Source organism: Zootermopsis nevadensis, unplaced genomic scaffold (genome assembly GCF_977971745.1).
Source record: "Zootermopsis nevadensis isolate Lab colony 2312 unplaced genomic scaffold, Znev_1.0 Znev_ptg000012l, whole genome shotgun sequence".
In the NCBI taxonomy this organism is placed as follows: domain Eukaryota; kingdom Metazoa; phylum Arthropoda; class Insecta; order Blattodea; family Termopsidae; genus Zootermopsis; species Zootermopsis nevadensis.
The window spans coordinates 3,173,721-3,197,173 of NW_028259144.1; the positions used below are offsets into that span (position 1 = coordinate 3,173,721).

Sequence of the window (23,453 nt, forward strand, 5' to 3'; positions counted from 1 at the left end):
ATTACTTTGCTCTGGGTCTTATAATATTTTTATTAAATAAGATGCATAAATAACTTTAACAACCGATTACATTTTTTATATTTGCATGACTTTTCTACATCCTTGGCTTAGTCTTATAAAGGATCTATGGAACATAAATGAATTTTCTTTCTTTTAATATTCTGAAATGGAAGCTGTGAACTGGGTTGGACTGACTCAGAATATGATCCAGTGGCAAGTTTTGTCGTGATGTTTATGAACTTCGTAACTCATTATACTTTTACCTTTAAACTGTCTTTCAGAAGGAAAGGATTCAAGTTAATAAAGTACAGAGTTACAAATTTTAATCCACGCATAACTTAGTGTATTTTCTATACATGGAAACAATACACATTTGGAAAAGTGATTAAAAGAAGAATTGAATATAAATAATTGTAACATATGGCAATATTTTAAAAATTAATACTGGAAATATTCTTCGTAAGTCCTTCTATAACTGAACATTCAAATATTATGATTCTGTGCTTGAAATATTAAGCTATAACATATAATAATATCAGTAGTATATATTTTAAATTACAAAACACACAATATTTGTGGCCTTAAAATTACTTTCAAGTTTATAAACTTATTATTGGTTATGAAGCTACAGTTTTGGGTTTTTTAATAATAAAATAGTTAAATACTTTGTCTACAATATCACAAAAAAAAACTTTAAAATAGCATATATCACTTAATTCTTGTCTTTTATCTCTGAATAATTATTAACTAATAAGAAGACAAGATAGTTTTATTTACCATATTCTACAACCCTTTAAATAAAGTTGATGTATAGTCTAAACATACTATTGCAGGCGTGTGTGTTAATAAATGACTACTTCAGGAACATAGCTGCTTGGGGAAGATTTGTCTTCATTGCATTTTTGTGTCCTTTAAGTTTATAAATGATCATAATGGCGGGTCGTGTTTTTCCGTTCTCATGTTTCATCGTTGACCCGGCATTTGGAGCAAAAAAGTAATGTAATTCCCAAACATCTAAGCTGTTGTAATCGTTATAAAGGTTAGGGTAAAGGTTATCTTTACATTTCTACGCAATTTCCTTCATTACATTCAAAATGTCGTAAATCAAGATGGCTGTCTTCTGGGATTCCGCGTCGTATACTCTCGTGGAAGTTGACCGAAGTTTCGGGTGTGCGTACTGCCTGCATCATCAGGGTATCGGTCAACTTATACAATTATCTTCATTCGCATTTGCTTGTCGTTTATCACAGGTTACGATTAAAATATGAATTTGTGCTGAAAATTGAAATATTAACTGTTTTATCTATAGGAACTGGAGAGTCTGGAGAACGCGATCATATAATTGTATCTCGAATAATTCTCTACTCCAAAAGTAATGGTACAGCCATCACCAAACATGATCTTACTTTATAAGAAACACACCAGTGTCTTAGATTACATATAACGTGATGTCACAGGCTTTCTGCTTCTCGTTTGAACTATATGGAGCAGGCTGACCCGCACAGTGCACACAAACAATACTGTTTAAGTGATTTATAAAGTATTATAATACAAATTAATGTCATTGACACTTGTTTTATTCGTTGAAAAAAAAAATAAGTAACGAAAAATTATTACTGTTTGGCAAGAGCTGGCAAGCATTGACAGCCATATTATGCTATTACATTTTAAATACTCTTTTAAAGTTTTTCTTCAACAAATATTCACATAAATAATATACTACAAACTATACTTTATTTAATTCAGTCCAACAGACAAAAAACCGTGAAGGGTTTCTGCATTCTTCTTTCCCAAGCGTGATTACAGTTATCAGTACACTAAATAAACTTCAATGTAATTCCAGGTCATGTGACGTCAGAGTTCATTAACTTCTCTTTTGATGTACATGACTAATAAGGGGCCTTGTTAGTGGTGGTGGTGGTGGTGGTGATCGTCATTATGGCCGTGATGATCTGTTGAGTTAATGAATGTCACATCGGAATCTTCTTCCCCATGACCGTGATCGTGATAATGACTGTGCTCATGGCCAGCTGAAAGCAAAAAGCAAAATAAAAACTGATTACTGAAAATTGTGCTGAACATTTTGCGGTTCATCGCATCAAATGTCCGTGGTATAAAATCTTTATTAAGCAGTTCATATTTCGCTCAGGTGTTTAAGAAACTCCCTGCATTCATTGCTGTGTTCACAGAATCCTAACTTTACACACATACAAGTCTAAAAAAAAATGTGATCTTTCAAAATACGATTGGGTTATAACTCCAGAATTACGGGGCTAATCACCCGAAAAGACGTCATTGATTTCAATATGGACATATATTATTTTTATACACTGAATGATTATTATTAACTCCACGCCCAGTACCAAGAAAAACAGAAGAAATAAATTTAATTGTAACCTCAGAAAAATTCTCCTAAGAATTGTAAGATGCTTGCGTTGCATTGCCACCGGGACAGGGTGATATGCTTTGGTTTGGTGTGGTCAGTATTTTTGGACACTCTGTGTCACACAAATTTTCCTTCCCAATATAAATAAAAGTTTTCTGTTCTTCGAAGTTCTATTTTTGATCGAGTCTTGTATTCGGGATTTGTTGGTTTTCGTGGTCTCTCGAAGCGGCTATCCTCTTATGCCTGTGTCTACATCTTCGCTGCCACGAGAATTTCAAATATCCAACTTCGACTGGTACAATTTGTGATTAATGTACAGGAAAGTAAACAAGAAAGAGGTTGTCATCTGTTAAATATTTCAAAGGCATCAAAGCTGCTATATACAACCTACTTACTTGCTACGTCTAATTACCATATTTTTCCTTCACCCACCCCTTCTTATGCTTCAAAATACCCATTTCCCAGCAACCCTCTGTTCCTCAGAATATTAGTTTCTTTCGAAATGTTTATTAAAAATTGTATAGAGTAATAATTTAAATTATTTACGTAAAGTAGGTCACTGCCCAATTCTGCAGTGAATATTTTTTCATTTGAGTTGCAATTATTACAACATACTAATAACAGCTCTATGTAATAAGTGACGGTCTTTTAAACGTAACACTTCACAAAATTAACCAGCAAACCGACAGAAAATAGAGAGAGGAATCCGTAGAGAACAAAAAATGGAAAAATTGCCCTCCAGTTATGCAACCGGTATTGCTCCTGCTTGCTGCTTACGTATGCTTGGTTGCCTAATTGCGTACACAAACGGCTGTACATACACAGCACAGGCATGTCACCTACTGAATCCCGAGGCAGTTTAAAACTACAGTAAGTTTCGAAACACACTTCCTCGGGTGTTATTTTCAGCTGTGTTCTGTTTACAAGATCTAGTAAGGTAAAATATAGGCAAACAAAGCTGAGATCTGTGTCACATATTTTGTGCCGTACCAGTGAAGATTATACCAGTATTGGGTTTAACATTTTTCCGATGCCTGAGGCATATTTGATGTACATGACCACTGAAGACAGAAGTCGATCCAAATCCCGAAACGTCGTGTGTACATCAGGTAATCGGCAATGAGCAAAATAATACTTATATAATGAATCAAACACTGTCACGATCCTCTAAACAGCGTTTCTCAACGTTCCTGGCCTGCGGACCCCTCTTCAAAACTCTCATATATTTTGATTAAATATAATATAGACTAACTTTTTCCTCAAGCTTTTTACTCCAGTGTGGGAGTAAAAAATGTGATTAAATAAGAGGCGTATTCCTCAGGTTTCACAGGAAAATGCCGGGATAGTGTCTTTAATTTATCCCATGTCCGCTCCTTCCCGATTCACGTTTCGGCACTGTTATAGTCTGACATCGTCGTTAGATAAATGATAAATTATTATTATTTAGTGTTCTGTCTGACGACAGGTCCATATGAACAGGATCCTTCCATCCTTTTCTCGGACTGGGACCTGTTCATATACGTTCTTGGCAGATGATCCAGAAGTGGTTTGCCATTGCCTTCTTCTGTGTGTGAATGAAGTAATTGTTGGGATGCCACGGAGGAAAACTCCGTGTTGCCTAGACCACGGCCTTGCCCAACAACACAAGTTATAAATTCGGGCACAGCCGGGAATCGAACCCGAGACCCCAGGATTACAAGGCCAGCGTTCTAACCGCTAGACCACCGTGGCGGTAAATAAATGAACTATGAGAGTTATGAATATAGCCTTAAATCCATGGGTTTAATCCATATATATGACCCTGCAGTCTGAAGTGTGTTTAAGCTAGTAAATGCATGGAAAAGAATGAAGACGTAGACAAGTGAAATACGAATCGGAATCCGGTTTGGAAATGTTTCCGCTGAAGAAACCCGAGCCTCCAAATTTAGACTTTGAGTGAAACATTGGCGCCAGGTTTTTATCGAGACATCGCCATAATTTATACGTGGCCTCATTGGCGTTTACATCCACCAGGGCCTGTAATTTCTTATTTCTGTTTTGCGTCTTCAGATATCATGAATTAGTACCTCCGGTTTGTTCTGGTTCAAAATTAATTCAAGTGAGATTCATTTTTAATTCATAAGCATTATGTTTTCCATTCGATGTTGTAAAAATTTACGTGGTTAACGAAACGTCTGTAAATAATTTTAAACCAAAAAAAAAACACACGTAGACTCAAACTCCAGCCCGCGTACTCGTTTCGTAAGTTTTATTATAGACTCAACCTTGAAATTCCTTGGGTAAGATTTGCTTTAGGGCAAACATTTTCGTGTTAAGTGACGAAATTCTTCCAAGTTTTTCCATTACGCTTTGTTCGTTTCCAGTTATTTACAGAGATTCTACCAGAACTTATTTTTGATGAAAAATTAACGTCTGCTGTTGTTGTGGGTTCTTATTAGTTTCATAATAGCAATGGACGTGGATGCAATTATTAGCGACAATGAAAAACACACAACATTTATTTATTTTCTAATTATTCAGCTTCTTTACCAACCTCGCTGCAGTCCATCCGACAGATAAGATTTACGCAAGGATATAATTTAACTGCATGTAAAAGTATTTCTTTACAAGCTGTTCACAAACGCTGTCAGTCTACAATTTTTTAAGACCCACTTCAATATTACCTTATCTATCCCTAGATATCTATCTTAGGTGATGTATTCCTCTGAGGTTTTCCAATCAATATTTTGCACTTATTTTTTAATTCCCACGTGTTATATGTATATTTAATATTATTTGTTAATTAAATTAATAATATTAGATGAAGTGTATTAATTATAAAGCTCAGTAAGGTGAAGAGTTATAAATAAGAAGGCACAGAAATAAGTTATTTTTTCTACGAAGGTGGCATTCTAGAGTATTTTTAAGTTATTAAGGTATTTTATGGACATTCTGTACAGTATGTTACTGTTTCACTGTTGTGGTTAGGGATAATCAGGACTGTTGAACTGTGCAAACAGTGCAAGGCAAACACACGTGATGATATTGTTTGCAACGACATGCCTTGTGGCTCGGTGTTCCATGTACTTCTCGCTCTCCACAAGCCAGTACATTCCGTACACCATGGAAACCGCATCCACGGGGTTTTGTATTCCAAGGACATTATTACATCATCATAATTCATACTCATATTATTTGTTGCTGTTATAATTAAATGGCTTCGTGTCAACGTTACACAGACAGAGGTTAATGGGTTAGAGGAATATTTCAATTGAAAATTATTACAGAACGTCTGGAAAGGTTTATTATACCTGATGTAAAATAAGTTAATTGTTTAGACTTGTATGCCACGAAGTCGAACAGTTGTCAAATTGTGTGTCTGGGAAGAGACATGTTCGTACCGTGCTGGAACATCTTTCTACACTCCCGGTAGCCCCCGTTCTGGACGGGCGAAGTAGGTCGCGTGTCCGGGCCTTCGCGTGTTATATCTGCACTGAAGAGCGCACACGGCTTGCTGAATGTGGGCGGTGGGTACAGGCTCTCACAATTATACGAGACGCCGTCACGTAATCGACGGTATCTTTGTAGCACTGAACAGTACTTTATCGATAGTCGCTATGAGGTTTTTCTGCTTGTCGCAAGATATCTCCGAGCTTTCTTTCTGTCTGTTGCCAAAACTTTTTCGACAGCCAGCCGAGGTATGGAAATCGATAGCTTCCCTCTTGCTCGTTACAACTTTACTTTTTTTTTTACTGTGACGTAGCTCTAGCTCGCAGATATTTTGCCGCTTCTACTATGATTGCTACGTCTGCTTCGTGTTTGGTAGGTCTTGGGTTGAACTCTTGGCCGGAAGACTTCTTATCTTTGTGAGTTTACACTGACGTATGTGGTTAACTGTTTTATAATTTCGTGTTCCTCTTTTGCAGTCTTGAGTCGTGAAATTTTGAACTAACTGGCGGTCATGCGAAAATAATCAGCCGGTTCGCACACGTCATAAATTCTGCTGTGCAGAGGTTTTGTTGTTAAACAGTAACCATGGGAACCAGCGAGCTAATAATAAAGTAAACAATTAAATTCTGACGGTGCGAGAGGTCGAGTCTACAATTATTCGTTATAAAACCGTGCATTGTATAAATTCTCCAAATAACTACCAGATAAACGTGTTGACCTCCTTAACATTCCTTGGTTCCTCACATTGAGGGGAAAAGGCTGTGCCATAGCTCAGGCGGTTAGTCACCGGAGGCTCCGGTTACAACCTACGGCTTTCAGTATCGGATTTATGGTGGGGAAAGTGGCATTGGGACTGTTAATTATCCGAATCTCCAGTTTTTATCCGTCAATAACATTCTACCTCTGCTCAGTATTCACTCCTGTGTCATATGGGGGATGGACAACGGTTCGTTAGCGGCCGCAGTTTTACAGACACACAGTCTCACCCCACTGCAGAAATTATAATTAGAGGGAAGAACCATTGATCGCTGCATCGGAAGTAGTTTTAATTATTTGATGTGTTCCGAAATTAAAGCGACGCGTTCCCCGAAACGTTGGTAATCACGACGTCACAACCCCGGAATGCGCGATCGCCATCCTCACCGCTGTGATAACCTCAAATCTCATATAGTGTTCAGATTTTGAGGAGAATATTTATATATGAGGTGGAAGGAGTGTCAGGATATAGTACAAAATTGTATAACGACGAGCTTCGTAATTTGCAAATTTTCCGAAATATTATTAGGTTGACCAGATCAGGAAGGGCGAGTTGAACGAGGCATGTAGCATGCATGGGATTCTTTATTCTTTTGTAATTTAATATTTTCTTTCCTTGAGTTATTTTTAGACATAACGAGATAATCTCACGGGCTCCGTTGTTTGAGGACAAGACACGCAGACATGTATGTTTATAACGATGCGTGCTGGCAGGCGAGTTGACCCTGTCCCTGTAAGTATACGACCCTTCTTACAAGACTTTCTCTTTCTCTTAGTATGTTTGTCATGAGAACGTCTTACCCTTTAAGGTGCACGAAGATGAACTGAAGATTTCTCTTAATGGTTCTTGTTTTGCATGATTCCTGCTTCAACATAAATTATTAACCTTTCGTTTCGCTCTTCATCTAAGTAGGGCTGACGCAACGCAAATAAATGTACGAAAATATTCCCCATGTTTTATGGACCCAAAAAGTTCTTTTATCACAGAGATTGGCATGGGTAGAACATGTAGTACGAATGGTAGCGATGAGAAATATTTCAGTGTGAAGATCGAAGGGAAGACCTGGGCGCGGATGATATTAAAATGTATCTTATATAAATAGTTTACCAAGTTGTGGGCTGGATTCGTCATGCAGTCCTGCTCAGTGGCAGTATTTTATGAACACGATACCGAACCTGCGGGTTATATAAAAGGAGTGGAATGATTTGACAAGCTGAGCGACTATTAGTTTCTCAAGAAGAACTTTATTCCATGGTGTTTGTTTGGTTACCTTGTTGACAACAGCCCGCAACTAATCCCTGTCCCGCACTATTTCATAATAGTAATAATTCAATTCAATTCTTTTTATTTCTTATTAATAATAATAATAATAATAACTCTTAGATATTGTATAGGTTTACATACTGCTTGTTGCATAGAGCTCCATTTGTAGGCGCACTTTTAAAGAATTTGCCTGGAGTAGCTGGTGAAAACAATGTTACGTTTAAAGTATGAGGTCCTAAGTTCGTGTCCCAAATCTTGAAATGTTCTGAGCTGTCTACTCAGATAAGAATTTCCTATGCTATAATTTGTTGATGGATAATATGAAGTAAAGTAAACGTTCTATTTTTCCCCCTTCCTCTTTGTGGCTGGCGGGCAGAGCAAAGTGAAATGAAAGGAAATTTCATCTAACCTGCTCCATTGAATGTGAAACCCTCTCCAGGGATCTGTTTGATCGAAACTAACTTTGTACACAGCTGATACCCGATAGCGGAGCTTTGTAGTTCTCTTTAGAAGCTCGTATTATACAGCTGCTCAGTCAGCTTCAAAGGCTGTGCCCGAGCTCTTGTGGTTTGTGGCAATTCTGTAGTTTCGTTTTTTGTATGTGCCTGAAACTCGGTCTGTCATTTTAAAGGAGGAACATCGGCCGAGAATGTGGATCGTTGTCTCCTGGCTTGTGACGTCGTGACGTCTTGTGGGCGGGTGTCGACGTTTTCATATGGGGGCGATAACATATTCACCAGGTGCATTGGGGTGGTGGTGAAATGTAAAATAAAAATTATGGTCCCTGCGACTCCGACTTCAGTGTTTTGTGAGTTAAAAATTGTACACTTTTGCTCTGAGTAACTCTATGTTGAATATGAGAAGGTGAGAAATTGGTGACTTACCGCCTGAGCTATGACACGGCGATGTAACCTACTGCATTTGTTTTTGTGTGGCTTGCTAATTTTAAAAGCGAGCTATGTCCACTTTCACTAGGCATCCGTGCAACCCTCCTTACATAATACAGCGAATGCTCTTGTTCAGTGAAAGTACTGCTGAGTGACTAGTCATATTGTTATTAACATAGCTCCTATCGATTATAACGATGGAGGTGTAATTTCTCATCCAGATAATTCTAATTTTGTTACGTTCTTTTAAAGGTAGAAGAAACAAAGTATTACCCTTTAAAGCCAAGTGATGTGAAGATATTGGTACGAAAAATTTATTCGCAGACCGATCAGTTTCGTCTCAGAGGACTGAATTTTTTACACGAACCATGCTGCTTAAACCCGTGAATTATTCAATGACTGTGAGCCAAATTGTTCTGTTGAGTAGATGTGCCACTCTTTTTCTCGCAGAAGCGGCAGTCAGCCGACGTCATGGCCAGAAAGACTGCTGGGTGGCCCACAGAAGAAGGCTCTAACCACTAAGTAGGTCATGTTCTGTGGGTCCATATTCTCTCGAAAATCGGGACGCATTTCTTGCCTCGTTATACGAATAATTGCAACGGAAGCTTTATAATTCAACGTCAACTTTCTTGCCTGATTGAAACTTGTTTCTGTATGCATAGGGAAGTGCGTTTAGCTCAGTGGGCAAGCCAAATAGAAGAGTGTACTTCAGGTCAGTGCTCTCAGCTTGTCAGCAGCGAGTTCAAATTGTAAGAACATGTAAAGTTGTTTGATTGCTCGTGTTTAAATCTACTTAGAACACACATCCGCGTTTCTGTTCCGATTTAGATTCTCGACTGCTATTTATTACACATTAATGGGCTCATGATGTCGAAGAATAAGTAGGCCTTGCAGCCAGTGAACTGAATTAACTCCAAGGAGCAGAGTCCTTATGAGAATCTGTTCGTACACGCTGTTCAACTGTGGAACACGAATGTTGATTATCGTGTTCACAACAGCCTGTCATCGGCTCCTATCCTAAGCCAGATTAATCCAGTCCACATCCTCTCACCCTGTGTTCTTCAGATGCATTTTAATATTACCCTTCCATCTCATCCTAGTTCTTCTGAGTGCTATCTTCTTTTCCGTTCATAATTTTGCACACATTTATCAGATTTCCCACTCATGTTACATGTCCCACCCATCTAAATCTCATTAGTTTTATCAGCCTAATAATAGGCCTGTTCAGTTTCGAGTAAAAAAATATGGAGCTCCTTATTATGCAGTTTTTTCCAGCCTCCCGTCACGTTGTCCTTCTTCTGTTCAAATAGCGTTTCGTCTCATTTTATTACGAAACTATCTAATTTCTATTCGAACCACCAACCACCGAATTCGGTGTATTTCTACTTGACTTTGAACTCTGGACCAAGACACGCACAAAGTCTGCAGTCTATTACGATGCAAGAGGCGTCGTGTGCGGGCATTGCCGTCGATAGGGCGCTTACGTTCACCGTCCACAAAGAACACGCAACTGAAAGAAACGATATCAGGCAAGGTGAGGGGGCGGTCACTCATTATGGTTCAGGAGCACGTTTACACCGACCTGGTGCTTCAAAAAAGGCTTATGTCATATTCATTATATCTATGTGTCTCGCAATCCCTGAAGCTGAACGCCAAGATGCGAAACAAGTCTGACTCACACAGCTTCCCTTCCCTGCGCCCAGCAACTATTTCGTCTTGGTTCCAATCAATAACAGACCAAAACAACACAGCTTTCTGGAACACTTTTCTTCAAATGAAGACGTCAGGTCTGCGGGGGTCCCCCCCCCCCCCTCCCCTTGACGACGCTTCCTAAACTTCGTACATTTTATACAATTTCTGACGCCATAATGCTGTGAATTATCAAACGAGAAGGATGCACTGTCCTTTCCTAAAGCACTATCCCGGAATATACCTGATGTTATTATCTGTGGTATATTTAACGATCATCAAAATGGCTCAGACAGTATAGCGTCGAATGATATAGTGATTAATGACTACGGATATGGAAGGAAGCGGTCATGGCCTAATTTAAGGTACTATCGTGGCATTTTACTAGATCTGTCGAGGAAAACCACGTAAATCGCAATCAGGATAGTCTGTCTCCGAGACGACATTTAAACCCGGGATTTCCCGATGATAAGAGTCAGTAAGCACCTCGGTCTGTTTCTACCGGACTACATGACGCCACACCCAGAAGACAGCCATCTTCTTCCTCACCGCCGTGAGGGCCTCAAATCTAAAAAACATTCGGTTCTAGTCGACATATTTAATCATTTCATGACAACGTAAAACAGGCGGATCGATCCATTTGCTGAAACTTTGGACATTCCATTTTAATAAATTCGTACACTGTCACGTAGGCCTAGTAGAACGTATTTGTCACAGGAATGTTAATAAAGTTTCTCAGCCTTTTCCGTTACTGGAATTGTTTAGTAATTATATTCAGCGATGAATGCGGTAAATATTTTAATTTACTTTGGTTTTAAACTCGTTTTTTCCTCATATTTTTGTCGTTGTGGCGTTTTATTTGCTTTCACTTTCATTTCTGTGAAATACGTAACGTAATATTCTCATATTTTATTGCCTCTAAAACATAGGTTAATTTTCTCATACGTAAAAAGTGACGAAGTAAATTCACTGTTATTTATGCTTCACAATGCAGCACACGTGAATAATTTTACTTCTACACATCGATTTTTTCCGACCATCCGTCTGTTACAGGGGATTGAAAATTTTTGTGTGGAACCCAGCCTTTCTGCGTATAATTTCCTTTTTTATAACACACTCGCTTCTTATTCTGGATGCCCCACGTTGAAATTTGGCCCGAGGACCGTTATCCTTACTAAGCTATTTCGTACTTTCTTCCCTCGAAGCAACATGCACACAAGTACACTCTTGCTGCGTAGTCTTCGAGACGAACTTCCTTAGTTCTCTGTGAATAAGAGTACATGAAGCAGAAAAGAACTTTATCGATCGTGTAAGAATTAGAATTTTACACAAAAATGACGTAAAAGAACGTTTAGAACATACTAAAAACTGTAACTTTTATCTGAAACATTTTTTGACATGGCGAATATTTAATGAAGAGTAAGCAAGAATAAAGTTTTATTCTGACATAGTATGAATAATTTTGTAATAGAGAGGCATGTGAACTTCACCGACCTCTTTTCAGTAATGTAGCCTCTATTAAAAGCGCCGAATACTTTATTCTGTATGTTGTTACAATAAAACATGCTTTTTGTAAGTTGGCTTTAACATATTCAGTAATTAAAATTTAATTCGCATAAAAATTTTAAAACTTTTTTTTTTCAGTAGCAGGATATGTTCAGTTTTATTCTCCAACGGGAAAAAAAACACGATGCGAGGTTCACTCTTGCACGAAGCGTATAAGCGAATTTGATAGGCACCGTGCACAGCGAGGGAATCGTTATTTTAACAGCTGTATCGCTGAGGACATCGTGTGACTGTAGTTCCAGATAACCTGCAAGGCCACGGACAATAGACAGCATTAGATTCTGAACTACAGAATTTGTTGAACACCTGTCACAACCTTAGCCTACATTAACGTCTGATTTCGGAGGTCATCACTGTTACATGTGATATTTGTTGGTTTATTTGGAAGTAAAAATTGAAACCTACAAACATTCGATCGGTTCCCAGATTAATGTAATTTTTAAATAAAAAAGCATTTGCTCGCGGTTCCTACTAGTAAAATTAAATACTGACAATTATGAAAGATGTTAAAGAGGCTGTATATGAGATGCAATGCTGCTACTACAACACGCTCTAAAAACCGTTACTGTCATACGTCGACCACCCACTTCGCCGAACTTCATTATTGCTTTCGATGATAACTCTTACTTGCCGCTTCGAAGCCCTGTTGTTTCTTTTCGCTTGGACTGTGTTTCAAGCGTCTTGGATGGCTAATGTCGTCTTCGGGGAAGTGACCCCAACCACCAACGGCTCCGCTGAGCGTGACACAACGCTCCAGTGAGTCAGCTCCTCATGCCTTGTCACCCGCCTAGATCTAATTAAATTTCCTATAAGATGCATATCATCATAACGGCGTTTGAAAAACCACCTGACGCAAAATCAGCCTTTCCTTTCTTAAGAATTTTAAACAGAACTGAGACTGATTAACACTCAGACGTTGTATGTAATATTTCCGGACAATGGCACCGAAAACTGCTGCTTAGTGGTTAGCACGCCTACTTTGTATTTGAAGGTACTGGGTTCACATCGGCCCGGAGACAATAGTCGTGTTATCACTTCGCTATCACGTTATTTATTTATTTTTATTTTATTTAGTGTTCTGTCTGAGGACAGGTCCATATGAACAGGATCCTTCCATCCTTTTCTCGGACTGGGACCTGTTCATATACGTTCTTGGCAGATGATCCAGAAGTGGTTTGCCATTGCCTTCTTCTGTGTGTGAATGGAGTAATTGTTGGGATGCCACGGAGGAAAACTCCGTGTTGCCTAGACCACGGCCTTGCCCAACACAAGTTATAAATTATATTATTTATTCCAATTACATTTACCATAGCTACCGGTAATTTCCACTGCCAGAAGTTGAATCACCGCGTGCCTTGAGACTTGGTTCACTCTCGAGGGAAATCGTACAGTAAAAATTGGTTTACACATATTTGTTTCTTTCATCTTGTTCTTATGAGAAAGATATTTGTTCTATTCTCTCTCTCCTGTATTTATTGTTTAGTCTTAGATGAAAAATGACGACTAAACTATCTCCATGGAGCAGAGAATTTCTGTGTTTCATTTCAAGGGCAGTCTGAAGGATTCCATTGAATGCGTCAGTAAAAACAGGAGGTTATGGACCAAGATTCGAATAGGAGATCTCGGGAAACACAAAACATAAATGCGCATGAGACGACATTCGTGTGTAATAAAACATTCATATGAATTGTGTGTGTTGCTCATTATTAATACAGACTGCATGTAACAGGCAGGACACGCCCAAAAAGGGAACAACAGGTAGACAGATCTCACAGCAGGTTTGCTATATATATAACTTGGATGTTGAAGATGCAGAACTGTATATTTGATTATATGGGGCAATGCGTAATGACGCTTCTTCAGTGCCACGAGGACGAGCAGGAAGGTGGTTCTCGAAACGTTGGTGTATTCTCCTTTCGTCCACCTGATATTCACTATAATACAATTCTTGTTTATTATTTTTAAAGCTGTAAGCGTAGTTGACTGAACCTAATATTGGGACAACACCGCTCGTGAATCAGCGTCTGGCAAATAAGCGATAGCTGCCACTTTCGTCTTTCTTTCGTTCCTCCCTTTATTATTCCCTTTCTAGTTTCTTCTTTCTTTTCCCTCCTCTATATTTCTATTTTATTTATTTTATTCTTTATGTACTTTCCCTTCTTTGTTTTTCTATATTTTCTGCTTTGTTTCCTTATCCATCTCATTCTTTTCTTGATTTACTGATCAATAAATCCACTTATCTTGTTTCCAGTTAATAATGTTTTGTAGAAAATTCAAGGATTTTAGCCCTGAAGATGGAGACAGTATTCTTCTCCGAAACGTTAGTCTACACGGCGTTACAACCCATAAGAATAACATTGTCATCCTCACAGCTGTGAGAACCTCAAATCTCACATGTTTATAAAAACAATACGAACCCATGTAAGGTCGAAAGGTGACATTCTCATATGCGGAAGTTTTACCCGATTTGGGCCTCAAAGCCTTGGTCCCGTAGTGGAACTCCTTGGATTATGCTCACTGACTTCAATCACATCAGACTGTTTTCTCTAGCTGTTCTGTTTGTCATACGTTAAGGATGCAAATGTTGTAACTCTTCAGGCACGAGAGAATGAGCCTTGATCCTTTTTCACAATATTCCTGCGCCCGTTACGTGGTATACGAATAGTATCAGGTCTTAATCTGCGTGCTCACAGGTGAGCAACAGTGTTTCAACCTGATGTAAACTTCCAGAGGAAGAAGATCGAACTTTCGCCGTAGTTCCGCTGTTGAAACATTAACCATTATTTGATACGGCCTTATTTGGTAAAGTTACAAGTATCTGGGGAGAGATACAGGAAGGTTCAAGAGTCTTAAGGCCGGTCATCTTCTTGACGCTGCCACCCGAAGACAGATGCAAGTGGTTGGTCAGACAGATTCAGACGAAAGATAACTGACACTTCTTGGGACCAATTTTGCTATGGATGATAGTCTGTTGACGCTGTTACAAAACAAATAGAGAGAATTGCCCAGTCTAAAGAATTCATTTCAATATTTAAAGTAAGAGGAAAGTATAAAGCGTATAGTGAGCCTGGAGGTAGGACTCCAAGAATTGTTAACCTCTGCATCTGATGGAAATTAAGGTAGTTTATCTATCATGGTGTGTAAGGGAGGTGGAAGGCCTACACTGTATTATCTTCCGATCCTGCATCCCGACTACCTGTGGTCCAGAGGTATTCTGGACGCGATGGATAAGACGCTCTTCACTGGAATCGATCATGGCCTTCGGTCCATATGTCGTCACACTACTGACTCATTTCTGAATTACTAATGGTAAACTAGCTAATACATGTCAGAATTTCATGTTGTTGTTTTTTCTGGCTTGGGTTTGTCTGCTAGTTACATTATTATCTCAGTAGATACGTAGTACGTGCGATGTGGTTTTACCTATCACATTTCCGCCTGTCATCGTAATTCTTATTGTAAGAGCAATTTCATTTAGATACGGTGCACGTCGAATTGTCAGATTAAACCCCCCGCATTGTTTGATCGCTACAGAGCACCGAATTCCAAATTCTCGAAACACGGAAGTTAATCTGGGGAGAAACAATAAATGCGTATAACATTTTTGTTGGAAAAGCTTTGTGTGATGATACTTAGGAAACCTAGGAGTAGATGTGGGGGTCATATTAAAACTTAACTGCCGTAAATTTGTTATGAAGATATGAACTTCAGTCACTAGCCAAAATTTCCAGCTCCTAAAACCTACATTTGCTATAAAAGATAAGGAGACAGAATAAAAACATAAAATCATTTTGTAAAATCGAAGTGACCGACAGACAAGGTGATCGATCAGAGGGCGAAGGTCGAAAAGGTCACATAGACCATAACTGGAGGCATTAGTTCAGACATGACGTAACCCGCATTGTATTGCTTGAGGCAGTAAGGCACGCATTAGAATCGTATTTCTTGAAGATTTCTGTCTTCTGGGTTATTGCGCTGTGTAGCGCAATAACCCAGAAGACAGAAATCTTCATATTCACCGCTGTGAGAACCTCAAGTCTTACATCGTATTTCTTGTTTGCTCTAAGCGAAAGAACGCTTGAAAGTAGTTTGATCACGAAATAGTCCCAAGGCGATGTGAAGACGGATTGTCGAGCGAGTAAACAACATTGGGATTAAACTAGGGACTTCGTTCTGAGAATCTGTTATCCATTCGATCATTGGTTGGAGTCTGTGCGGGATTTGATGTTGCTTCTGTTCATAATTCAATTAAATTGAGAGTTCTGTGGAACATTCAGAAAGGAAATTGCAAGAGAATTCTCAGCATCCCGCCTCTGAAAGGGGAAACACTCTCCACACTTCTTACTGGAAACTGATCTGAAACACTAAAGGAAAGACGTCACTTTAAAAACCTTAGTTGCAAGTGGGAGCACCAAATTAAAACGAATCTCAGAGGAACAGTTTGTAAAATTTATGATTTGAACTCTGATGGTCTCTGAAACGTCGACTTGTTGTTTTAACCAGTCGACGCGGCAGATGATCGCCCGAGAAGATTTTATTGAGTTCGTAAAATTGTTGACAACGCAGGGAACTTTGTTAACATGGCAATGAATCTTCGGATTTTAGAAAATCAGGAGCTTTGTTTACCAGTTAAAAAATGTCGGGTCTTGAGGAAGACCTTGTAGGAATCAGTTGATTGTGTTGCAGTCTGAAACGGAATCCAGGCTTCTTTAATTTCGATTTGCTGAAACAATTGAAGCGACCGCACTTATGTGGGGTCCGCAGTGGCCGCGCGGTCTGAGGCGTGGGCCTTGTGCCGCCTGGTCGCTGGGACCGTGGGTTCGAATCCCGCTCAAGCCATGGATGTTTGTGCTGTCCTGTGTACAGGTAGAGGCCTTGCGACTGGCCGATCCCTCGTCCAAGGAGTCCTACCGAATGTCTATAGATCGAGCCAATGAAAAGTTGGGACCCGCAGTGCTCAGGCACTTGAAGAACGGGTCGTTCCCAGTTCCCAGTATTTATGTAGAATAACGTATTCTGATAATACTTATGTTATTATGTAAAACTATCCCATCTGAATTAGAACTCAAATGGCTACGAAGTTTTCCTCGTAAAAAATTCTCGAATATCAAGTTAAATTATAATATATGTGTCCTTTCTCGTGTTGTTTCATGCGCGTGGACAAAGCAATTGTAATATGCGCCCCGCAGGGTTGAAAACGCGTTTAAACGATCCTTTTTTAACAGGATTAACGAGACAGACGGGGATGGCTGTTAGATCTGTTTTCTACGTCTCGCTACCCGACCAAATCTGTAAATTACGCTCTGGTGTAATTATAAGAGTTCAGTGGGGAGGGGAGAGGGGGGTAGAGCAGATAAACGCAGTCGACACGAAGGTGAAAGTAGAAAATCAAATTAAATTACAGTGAAAGGTTTAATTATTGCAGCTGCGATAATGAAGTTGCACCGGAGTGACAGATAAAGAAAAGGGAGTTGAATTCCGCCCTCAGTTTCCGCTCCGTGATTTGAGGGTACACAAATGTGGCCTCCTTTTGTTCTTACGTTATTTAACGACACTGTTTCAACTACCATGTAAAGATTCTTGTCGCGACGCCGTGGAGTATCTGGAGTGTCCTCATGTTACATACAGAGGAAACTTTCTCCAGATGTGGAAGATAGCTGAGAGTATATCAGACAATCAGTGAGGACAGCTGACAAGGGGTGATCCTCCAACTTGGAAAACGTTAAGGACAGGGGCCACTTTGGATCCCTCCCTGAGTTTAGAAGAAAGATAACTTGGAGTTCTTTCTTCATTTCTCTCCAGCCTCACTCCGTGATAAAAATCCCAGACAGCGACGCAACCCGGCGGATTGTTGCCGTGGTAACTGCACCGTGGATGCTGTTACGTACGTCCTGGCTTTGTTTTTTGTTTTGTTTTGTTTTTTTGTGTTCGGTGCATGGTCAGGCTTCATCCCAACGATGCTGTAGTATAAGAAGATCCTTTCTAAATTTCGAAAGCGAGAAGACACTCATTGCTTCTTGTAATACCGTTGTATTATCCTATAAAAACATAAGATTTCTAAAACATTAAGGGTGTAAGTATCGTAATGTTACAGACATGCGAAGGTGTTGTGCTATTATTTATTGTACGCGTTCTCTTTGTCTGAAGAAACGTACAACAAAGGCGTGGGTCTGAGCTTAAATCTCTTACGACAACGTCGTACGATAAAAATTTAGATAGTTATTTACCTTACACACAATATTTATTTATTTTGTTCTTTCTTCGTTTCCTACATTGTTTTTATCTTCCTTCTTTGTCTTATTCCTTCTCTTAGGCCATTTGTTTTTTGGATTTTTCTTATTACTTTCTATTCTTTCCTCTTCCTGCCTTCTTTCGTTCCTTCTTTCCTTTCATCCATTTTTACATTTTTTAACCTTTCCCTTTTTCTTTATTTCGTCCATTCTTTGTCTTCCTTTATTTCCACTAATTTAAAGATCAATTAACATTATATGTTACTCATAAATTTACGTCATAATTAAAGACGTTATTAAGGAAGTGCTGCCCGCAAGACAGTTGTTACAGGAAATTATTAATGGCGTCTCAGAATCCAATGGTAATTTCGGCGAAAGGAATTCAGTTATCAGGCGAATTTATTTTGGTAAGCCCTTGGTCATCTGAGTAACTTTCGTTGTTTCAAGGAGTTAGAAGATCATTTCTTCATTATTTAACAATATTGATTATAGAGGGCAACAACGGGTTTTCGATTGATTGTAAGTTATTAATTGAGAATGGTGTGGAATAAAATATCCGTGGGATGTTTAAGACAGGCAGTATCCTGACCGATATTTGAACCCAAGACCTTGAGAATACAAAGCAGCAGTGCTGCCCACTTTATGCGACGATGGGTACTGAGATGCTAACCTGTTCAAGCGTCCTTTCATCTCATGTGGTGCTAAATAATTTTGACAATTAATACAGCGTCGTTAAATAACACACGGATGAAGTAAGGTGACAGATGATACGGTTAAACAAGTTCTGGGTGTCTGTGTGCCGTTCTTATTTCAGACAGACGTCAAAGAAAGTCACAAACACAAATTTGCATTCTCCTTCACTTTCTCTCACGACAGACCCACAGCTCTGAGCCTTGTGCCTTTCGAACACGTAAGGGAAATAAACTTTAAGTTGTTGTTTGGTCATTCAATTAGATTTGTTCATGTTGCCTTTTCTCCAAAACAGATTAAATTATCTCTTTACGTCCAAACACAAAACAAAATTACGTTGTCAATTTTGTTAGACTGCCATGGAAGCGAAAGTTCCTGAAATTCCGTGCTGCTCTGCAGTTAAAAATTCATCAAAATTAAAACAAAATTTTCTAAAGTTTTAAAATTTAATTACATACTTATATTATGTAACATTTTTATGGAATGAGTTGAATATTTTCGTAAATCATATACATTATATTTATTTTCATACAAAGGTTGTTTCGGAAACAGTACACGAAATTTTTTGGCGTTCAAACTGAATCAAAGTGTTGATATAAACATGGTGTCCGCAGAGGATCCGTTACTGAAAAGGACGCTGTTAAAATTGTAATAAATATAATTTGAATTACTTAATGTATATTGAAATAAATCGTATTCTGTGATAACATAAGCTTATGAAAACATGGTCGAAATGCGACAATGAATATGTAATAGCCAATATTAAACGTTTCCTTATGTATAATTTAAATTGTTTTAGTAGATGAGAATGAAGATGGACGGTCTTCTGGGATGTTGCGTTGTGTAGTCTGGTAGAAGTTTACCAACGTTTCCTAGGTGCTTCGCCCTTATAATGGTGGCTGCAAGCACAAGAATACAGCCATCCGTCTTCATACTTGTCGCCCTGAGAAGCTTGAAGCTCGTGATGGTATGATATTATTATTGTGGAAAACGCGACAACTCAGTTCTCTCATAAAGTGGACTCGTGTGGTTCAGTGAGGACTGATCTGTTGCTTTGCTCTCGGGGAAAAAAACGCTTGGTATCTATTGAGTAGAAGGCTTTGTGGACCCCAAAGTCACTCTGGACGCTATGACAAATAAAAGTGTCTGTGACCTCGCCCCAAATCGCTACTGCTACAGATAACTGGGCGGGTCAATTCGTCGCCAGGCCAAGACGCTACCAGAAGTGAATGTGGATCGATGGGAAGTTAACAGAGCTCAGGATGAAGTGGGATGCGAAAGACAGGCAATTTCCCGTCAGGTAGAAGAACATTCTGCCCTCCGACCTGTCGTGGCTGTCCTCTCACTAGTGGGCAAATATTGACTCGTCCATTCCACCTGCCAGCACTGCGACGTCCACACTCTCTCTTGCTGTATTCACCCATCTGACCCTCATTCATGTACTTATTATCCTATTACATGCTGCAGGGTTTTCGTATTGAAAGCTACGTAGTTCCTCAGCTGAATAAATTCTACGTTATATGGGATATCACGTGTTGTTTAAGGCCTTCCATTCAAATCTTTTTTGAGACATGTGAACACAATTCACACCCCTTGACTCTATTTCTCTGAAAAGTGTTTTATTATTGTCCTTCATCTATATTTAGGTCTCCCCAAGTGTCTTTGAGAGTCATAAGTGAGATTTTGTGTGACTTATGCGTGCTAACCTAACATAACATAACCCAACCTAACCTAACCCAACATATCCTAACAGCCTAACCTGTCATACCTTCATCTACCGTATTGGAAATTAGTAAAAATTAACCGTGCCGTACATAACACACCGTAAGCGTGGTCTAGCGGTTAGAACGCTGGCCTTGTAATCCTGGGGTCTCGGGTTCGATTCCCGGCGGTGCCCGAATTTATAACTTGTGTTGGGCAAGGCCGTGGTCTAGGCAACACGGAGTTTTCCTCCGTGGCATCCCAACAATTACTCCATTCACACACAGAAGAAGGCAATGGCAAACCACTTCTGGATCATCTGCCAAGAACGTATATGAACAGGTCCCAGTCCGAGAAAAGGATGGAAGAATCCTGTTCATATGGACCTGTCGTCAGACAGAACACTAAATAATAATAAGCGTCACAAAGCGTGACCTGCGTTGAAGTCGTGACAAAGGATGACCAAATGTGTCGATACGTGAGGAAAATCTACAAAGCGTGACCAAACTCCCTACAAGTCAGCGGCCATAATCGGTGGATCCAGTTCTACACTTCAGTTACTCAACCTTATAAGAAGACCTGGGGGGCACGTGACAGTTTCTAACTGACTCGCGGGCCACGATAAATGACAATTTATCGAAACTTCGTTCTTCCTTACGGTTTTACATTCCATTAAATTACTTTTCATCTCATAATTTTTATTTAAAAGTCGGTATTAAAGGTGGTCGCCTTCCACGTTTCTACAACATTGCAGTCTGGGACGGCCGTTGTGTTCGTTCTTTAGCACCGTAATGTATTATCCGCTTCTCGTGTTCCTTCCTCGGTGGATCGCTTTCCAGTACCGGAGACTGGAATATTTCTGTCTGCAGCGCGAAGACTTGAAGTCCTTCAAGGAGCAGGTTTGTGATGTAGTTGAGAGGTGTAGGCTGCCACTATATGAGATCTGAGGTTCTCTCTCACGACAGCCTTGGTCTTCTAGGTTGTAGCGCCGTGTGGACTTGTAGGAAGACACTAGTTTTCGAGGAACATAATCTCTCCATCTTCAGTACTGATTAAAATATCTGTAAAAGTCTTCATTAATTGTTAACTGATGGAGCAGAGTCCTTCCTGAGAAGCTAAGATTCGCTTAGCTTATCAAAACATTTCTCTTATTTTATCCTGATGGTTCCTTATCTTTTTCACAAAAGGCCGCCATTGGACCCTATCCTGAGCCAGATGAATCTAGTCCTCACACATAATATTCATTTAACAGCCATTTTAATATTATCCTTCCATTTGCACCTTGGGCTCCCCAGTTTTTCGCCCATTCAGGAGATAATTTTATGTATATTTCTGCTGCTGAACGTATACTACTTATTTCACCCATCTTATTATTATTATTATTGGCCCTGAATATTAAAAGGGAGTGCTAACCACTCGACCGCAACAGAAAATAAGCAGTCTTCACCACAGGTCGTTGGAATTTTTATACCTAACTATGATGCAGGCAGCTGCCAATCCGATGATGTGTACCGTAGAACGTCATGAAGACTTGGTTTCAGGAATGCTAACCGCTACACCGCAGAGTTGAGTCACATGCACGCAACAAATAAGTCGCTTGGCTAATCTTTGTTACCTTTCAGGACATGCCTTATCTCTGATGTTACCAAGCCACGTGCAGTAAGTGGGAGGGGAGGGGGGAGGGACCTCCCATTGTTGTCATCCCGCAACGACTGTTCTGACGTTGCTTGTTTTATTTCGGAATGCGTTGCGGGTACTGAGTTTTAGAACGCAGGGGCTACATTATTCAGTCGCAACTGGAGCGTTGCTTAACAAGTCACGTCAAATAATTAGTCAGCTGTTTCTGTGTTCTGTTAGGCCGTTTTTCTTTCTCCATTTTTCTTCAGTGTTTTTCATTGCTTTTTCCCTCATTTTGTTTATTTCATCCTCTCTTTGTCTTCATATTAAATTATTTTGTTTTCTTGTATTTTCTCCTTTCTCTCCATATTCTTTCTTCCATTCATTCCCTCTTATTACAATCTCTTTTCTTTTGTTTCTCCTTATCTTATTCTTTGTCCTTTGTTCGCTTTCCTTCTCATTATCTTATTTTATCTCCCTTTCCACTCATTCCACTCTCTGAATGTTTGTACCCTACTTATTTATGTACTTATGCATACTCAATGTTAGTGCGCGTATGTTGCCGGATTTGCATAAATTTCGGGAGCTGCTAAGTGGGTCGCTTTGAAGCTGTGTTAACACTAGAGTAGCGACTGACAGATTTGAGGCCTTCACGAACACGTCTCCTGATGATGAAAGTCGATGGATTATAACTACGTGCTTACACGGTTGATCACCCTGCAAGATTTCGATAACATTCACTCACCGTGAAGGCTTCAATATCCTATAAGCTCAGTATAACAGTCGTGAGACGAACTTGGATTGAGAGTGGGCTCCTGTAGTGGAGGGTGGGTACAAAGTTCTCCATGAAAGGAACATCGCCCTTGAACTAACACCTTGTCCTTGAATGCAAGATTTCGCTCTTAAATGTCGTGACTGGATCCGTGCTGGACGCTTCCTTTTTGCACTGAATTTTAATTTGTCAGCACGTGAAGCATAGATTTGAGCAGCGAAACTGCAACACAGATCTCCGCCATCTAGTTCAGCTGTTCTGCTTCCTCGAACTCTAGCGGATGTTTGAAAAAAAAAGGGTCCTGTTATTATCTGGACAAAAGAGAGAGGTAGTGACGGGACAAAGGAGAAGTGGGACGATAATTTACGTTGGCCAACAATTTTTATTGCTCATCGCCATGATGATGAAGGCAGCAAGGACCTCTGAAACGTCGGTAAACTTCTACCAGACTATACACTGCATAACG

At 39.5% G+C, this 23,453-nt stretch overlaps 1 protein-coding gene across 1 annotated transcript in view; it reads right to left on the minus strand.

The window, feature by feature from the left end:
- Positions 1 to 50: 50 nt before the first annotated feature.
- LOC110841546 (zinc transporter ZIP3) overlaps positions 51 to 23,453 on the minus strand; it is a 29,357-nt gene continuing 5,954 nt past the window's right edge. Inside the window, exon 2 of the mRNA XM_022087203.2 lies at positions 51 to 2,030. Within this exon, the coding sequence (XP_021942895.1) occupies positions 1,906 to 2,030 (125 nt within the window). The 3' untranslated portion in view covers positions 51 to 1,905. The remainder of the gene's footprint in view (positions 2,031 to 23,453) is intronic.